This window comes from Pteropus medius, unplaced genomic scaffold, assembly GCF_902729225.1.
Source record: "Pteropus medius unplaced genomic scaffold, Ma_sr-lr_union100, whole genome shotgun sequence".
In the NCBI taxonomy this organism is placed as follows: domain Eukaryota; kingdom Metazoa; phylum Chordata; class Mammalia; order Chiroptera; family Pteropodidae; genus Pteropus; species Pteropus medius.
In genome coordinates, this window is record NW_024347790.1 from 9,721,448 (window position 1) to 9,727,447 (window position 6,000).

General features: G+C 41.3%; 1 protein-coding gene across 1 annotated transcript in view; it reads left to right on the plus strand.

Moving 5' to 3' along the window:
* The window catches only part of GPR158 (G protein-coupled receptor 158), a 328,034-nt gene extending 323,766 nt beyond the window's left edge, over positions 1–4,268 (plus strand). The window contains exons 10-11 of the mRNA XM_039877581.1: positions 1,384–1,530; positions 2,322–4,268. Coding sequence (XP_039733515.1) covers positions 1,384–1,530; positions 2,322–3,797 — 1,623 coding nt within the window. The 3' untranslated portion in view covers positions 3,798–4,268. The remainder of the gene's footprint in view (positions 1–1,383; positions 1,531–2,321) is intronic.
* The last annotated feature ends 1,732 nt before the right edge of the window (positions 4,269–6,000 follow it).

Here is a 6,000-nt window from a genome sequence, read left to right on the forward strand (position 1 = left end):
TTTCCGTGATTTCTCAGCCAGTCCCAATTACAAAACATTCATTATTACTTAAATAGAGAATTACCATTTCACATATTATCTCACATTTCTGTTCACCTGCCTACCTGAATATTTTAATGAACTTTGACATTAAAATATCTCTGTCATCAAAGGGTGATCTGTTAATTTTGTAAAGGAGTATTTGACCTGATGACAAGCTGGTAGAAGAGAATTCATGTTCTCTAAACGATTCTCTCAATGCTCATAGGACGATCACTTGGTTTAAATATCGTGTGAAGAGCAGCTGGGCTGTTTTTTCGATTTTCTCTGCTTTCCATTGTTTACCCAGTTCATTCTCCCTCACTCCTCCTTTTGAAGACTAGAGATAGCAAGAGCACATGAAACTGAAAAATATCAAAACACTACATGAAAATAATAAAGATATGTCAAAACGTAGTGGAGGAGCTTGAGAATAATGAGCTCGAGGAAAAAACTGTAATTGCAGTGACTCCTTGAATTTCAAACGTAGAGACCATCCAGCCCAGAGTTCTCTGAGGAGGAGAAGGCACTGAGCTCTGGAGAGTTCCTGCGCCTCATTTAAGATCTCCCCGTCCGCACTGCTGGGGCTGGAATTCAGACCTCCTGTCTCCTGAATCTCGAAAGTAGGCTTTTTCAAATAATTAAAAATTGTTTTTCAATTACAGTCGATACACGATATTATATTAGTTTTAGTTGTACAATATAGTGATTAGATATTTATATAACTTACAAAATGATCACCCCTATAAGTCTAGTATCACCCTGACACCATCAGTAGTTATTACAATATTATATTCCCTATGCTATACTTTACATCCCCACGACTGTTTTTATAACTGCCAATTTGTACTTCTTAATCCCTTCCCCTTTTGAAGGTAGACTTTTTTTTAAAGGTGTAATAGACTGAAAGTCAAATTTCTGGGATCTGGGCCAACTGTGCCCAAAGATGAAATACAGCCTCTCCTACGGGAAGCAAAATGACAAACGTGATAAACCCCACTGCTCAAAACAAATTCCTGTCTAGCTGCCAATGGACCTAAATTGCTACACTTGGGGAACATTTGTTTGTATTCTCATACTTATTTTTATGTTCAAAATGCAAATATCGTGGCAGAGGAGTAATGTAAGTTAACACTGGAAGCCCGGAGAAAAGACAAGGATGAAAATAGAAGTCAAAGAGGGAACCATGCACCTCAGTATGTAACATGGAAAGCACCACACAAATAGAGCAGCAAACTTTTATAAGGCGTTCAGTGAATGAATTCATCAAAGCTCAAGAAATGACCTTAACACTAGAACCTTTAGAAATTATGCTATGTCTCACCGTGGATATTGTCTAGAGCTCATACTGAATATCTGTTGCAGTTTTCACATTCAAGCAATAACCCACGAGATGACATTGCTACAGAAGCATATGAGGATGAGCTGGACATGGGCCGGTCTGGATCCTACCTGAACAGCAGTATCAACTCAGCCTGGAGTGAGCACAGCTTGGATCCAGAGGACATCAGGGTAATACCAGTGTTTCCTATTTCTTATTTCAGATTAGACCCATTTCTACAGGCAAGCATTGTGGGTTGATATACATGTTGCATTTATGCATTAGAGAGAAAGAAAATGAGAGAATGTGTTTGTATAAGAACTAAAGACATCAAATGCAGAGTTGATCCAGTTCTAAAATGTGTAATCACAGTATAAATTAGAATGCGCAAGCCAATCTTGATAGTCTCCACTGACTTACCAGCTGTCATAATGATGAACTTGTTATACATGTTTCATAGTATGCTATATGGCACTTTGCTGATGAAAAGGTAGGATAGATCTGTGAGCAGAGAGCCTGGATTATTTAAAATAATCTGTGACAACATGTCAGCATTTGGAGGAAGAAGATGCTCTTAGTATTTGATGGCCTATTATCCTTTAAACCTAATCTAATATTAGGTGTAATTTTATCAATAGTTACATGATGCTTCTAATATTATTCCAGGGATGTGGTTTATCAGGAGACTATATGCTGTCTTTTGTTATGGTCTAGGCATAGTCTGGCCCACATAACTCGCAAGTTCAAAGTGCTTGCTCCATGAAGCAAGCCTTGATGGGTTCATGCGTTAAAGTTTCAACTGGATGTGAAACAAAACACAAAGCAATCAGAAAGTAAGAAAGAGAGAATTGACGAGTAGCGATGTTAGGAAGAGCTATAGAATAATTTCTCTAAAGAGCTTATTGCATTCAAATTACCTTCAGTGATATCTGGCTGAAACACTAAGTTTCCCACTTCTGTGAATTTACTCTCGTTCTGGCAGGATGAGCTGAAGAAACTCTATGCCCAGTTGGAAATATATAAAAGGAAGAAGATGATCACAAATAACCCCCACCTCCAGAAAAAGCGGTGCTCGAAGAAGGGCTTAGGCCGTTCAATCATGAGGCGTATAACCGAGATCCCAGAGACAGTCAGCAGGCAGTGCTCCAAAGAAGACAAGGACGTCACGGACCACAGTGCGACCAAGAGCACCGCCCTCGCCAAGAAGAACCCACAGGAGTCTTCGGGTAACACTGGGAAAGCCAAGGAGGAGTCCCTGAAAAACCGAGTCTTCTCACTGAAGAAATCCCACAGCACGTATGACCACGTGAGAGAGCCCGCGGGAGAGTCCAGCAGCTTACCCACCGAAAGCCAAGAGGAAGAGGCGACAGAAGACTCCACCCTGGAGTCCCTGTCAGGTAGGAAACTAACACAGACGCTGAAAGGGAACAACGAGGCCGAGTCTACGGAGTCAGTGCCTCTGGTGTGTAAGTCGGCAAGCGCTCACAATCTCAGCTCGGAGAAGAAGCCGGGCCACCCACGAACGTCCATGTTACAGAAGTCCCTCAGCGTCATCGCAAGTGCCAAGGAGAAGACTCTTGGATTAGCTGGGAAAACCCAAACGTCAGGCGGGGAAGAGCGTGCGAAGTCCCAGAGACCTCTGCCAAAAGATAAAGAGACAAACAGAAAATACTCAAATTCAGATAATGCAGAGACTAAAGACTGTGCTCCCCCAAACTCCGGTCATTTGGAAGAGCCAAGAAAACCTCAGAAATCTGGGATTATGAAGCAACAAAGGGCCAACCCCGCCACTGCCGGTTGTGACATGAGCCCAAGCACCACCCAGATGAAGGACAACTTTGACATTGGGGAAGTGTGCCCTTGGGAGATTTATGACCTGACGCCTGGTCCCGTGCCTTCAGAACCAAAAGTTCAAAAGCACGTATCTATTGCGGCTTCTGAAATGGAGAAGAACATCTCTTTTTCCTTAAAGGAGAAATCTCATCACAAGCCCAAGGCCGCTGAACTATGTCAGCAGTCTAATCAAAAGGGCGTAGACAAGGCTGAGGTCTGCCCTTGGGAGAGCCAAGGTCAGTCCCTTTTTGAAGATGAGAAGCATTGGATTTCCAAGACTCAGGTTCCCCCATCGAGAGCAAAAGAGGAGAGTGGCAGTCAGCATTATGCAGCCAATGCGTGTGCTGGGCAGTATGGAGAACTGCCTCCAAAAGTCGTAGCATCAAAAATAGAGAATGAAAATCTCAACCCAGTAGGAGACCAGGAAAAAAAGACATCTTCCTCCGAAGAAAATGGGCCTGGCTCCTATAACCCAAGTACCAACTTCCAGCAACCTCTAACACCGCGAGCTGAGGTGTGTCCGTGGGAGTTCGAGACCCCAGGTGAACCAAATGCTGAAAGAAACGTAGCTTTACCTGCCTCGTCTGCTTTAAGTGCAAATATGATAGCAGGGCCTCGGAAATAAGAGGTCTGGGACACTTTTAAACTGTAATATCCCCAGAAAGAAAAGGAGAAGGAAGAAGCTCTAAATTCGATGTGAGACAGAAGGAATAAGGATCAGAAATCCCCAAGGAGTATTTGTCAGTCAGGGGAACTGTGAAAGGCATGGGCGGACGACTAAGGAGGGCGGAGCGGCGTCATCGCAGAGAAGTCACACTAGCCAAAAAGTCGTTCCCCTGGTGACACTAGGAAAATCTTTACATTTCAGCATGTTTAGAGGAAGTAGCCCTTATCTGCCCTCGATCAATATTTGCCCATGGGACTTTGACGACCTTAAGCGAGGTAAGCCAGAAGACACAGGAGAGGTACGAGATTTGCAAAGAAGATAGAGACGAATGTGACCGAAATTCTGGGTAGCTGACTGAAAAGAACTTACTTTACCTATTTAACCTTGATAGCACTGCTAACTTAATGCATCCCCCAGATACCTTTTATATTAACGATTGCTCTCATTTTCTTATAAATGTATGTTTCAGTACATTGTTGTGTCTCATATTCAAGCATTCCAGATTGTATAATTTTTGCAAATAACTTTGATATTATGTGACACAACACATTTATGCAATCTGCAGCTACTCAATTGCTATTGCAACTTACAGAATACCTGCTGTCTGTCAACTTTAGTTGATTCTTAAAATACAGTAAGTTTTCTCTGGCTTGGGAAGTCATAACTGTTAATGACAAAATCTTTTAGTTTTGGCTGTGATTTATATATTGCGAATTTAGATTAACTTTTATTTTACATCATGGTTTGTTATACTGTCTTAATCAGGTTTTTTTCATACAAGTTGAGTTACTTGTTTTGCACTTGGTGTTAGGACTCAGAAGCTTTATTAATATCAGAGATCAAGTGGTCCTACATCGTCTTATGTCTCAATAAGTTAAGGACAACTTATCTATTGTTTGTTTGAAGTCAGAGAGAGAGAATGCCTTCATTCCAATTAAACGTCCCTCTTAACTCTTTCAGTATTTTATACTTAGCAGCTTTCGTAAGGAAGAAGCTAAGAGTTAGGAAAATATACTGTGCATTATTATTATCGTAGCAAAGGGAAGCATCTAGAAATGCCATGAGGATGACGGCAGTACTGCAGAGCCAGGAATTTTGCCTTTCAAAACAAAGACAGAAAGGGAGCTCCCGACAGCACTTTTAAGGGATTATTTTTTTAAAGAGAAAAATTACGATAGCATCAAGATCATTGTATGGATATATTTTTATTGCGCATACTGAATATATAATATTTTAAATGACCTTAAACTATTTATTCTCATAAACTCTTATTCATTGCTTCAGCTAGGGATAAAACTTGCTGGGCTCAAATCCCAAAGAGATTTATAACCTGATTTATGCCAAGCCTATACCGTGGTATCGGCTCTTCCTTCTCCTAAGCACTGGAAAACTTACAAGTCCTGAGAATTGCCGTTGTAAGCCACTTAGCTCAAAATTTAAAATGCAAAGGTTTATTTGCAAGGCAAATAGCCCCCAAAGCATATTTTGTAAAATTTATTGCATTCCACGCTGATCATTTGGCATGAAAACCCTAAACTGCCAACTTAGCCCTTCTGATGTGATCATGCAAAGAGATTCCATTTCAAAGCACGGTCTCGTTTTATTTAAAGATGAATCACTTAAAAATAGAACCCAGACTTCCCTTTCTCTCACATTAAACACTAAAGTCTCGAGGGCTTATTTGGCCAGGACATTCCAGAGGAAGTAGCTTTTTTCACTTCATGAGCAGCGGGGAGAACTTGCTAGGAGGATAGAAGATGAGAAAGGGCATCAGGAGGTGGATACAGGGCTGTTCTTAGAGAATATCATTCTCAGCGGAGGGTAGAAATCAGGACTTCTCCTTATGCATCATCAGAATTTCCTGAACAGTTTTTATTCAGGAGTAAGCGAGCACTTCACCATTTTGCAAAGCTGTGCACAAACCCTCCTCACCCATTTCCCTGCTTTGTGCGTTACTCAGGTTGGTGGGGTAGGTTTGAAGAGATAGAAACTCTGTTGTGTGTGTGTGTGTGTTTCCTTCAATTATTTCCTCCTTCCTTTCCTTTTCAATCAAGGCCTATCTACTTGGTAACCTCGAAATACAACTTTAAGGTATATTTGTATACCAGTTTCCAGACCCACCTACTTGTTTAATTTCTGTCTGAGATTTGTTAGCACTTTA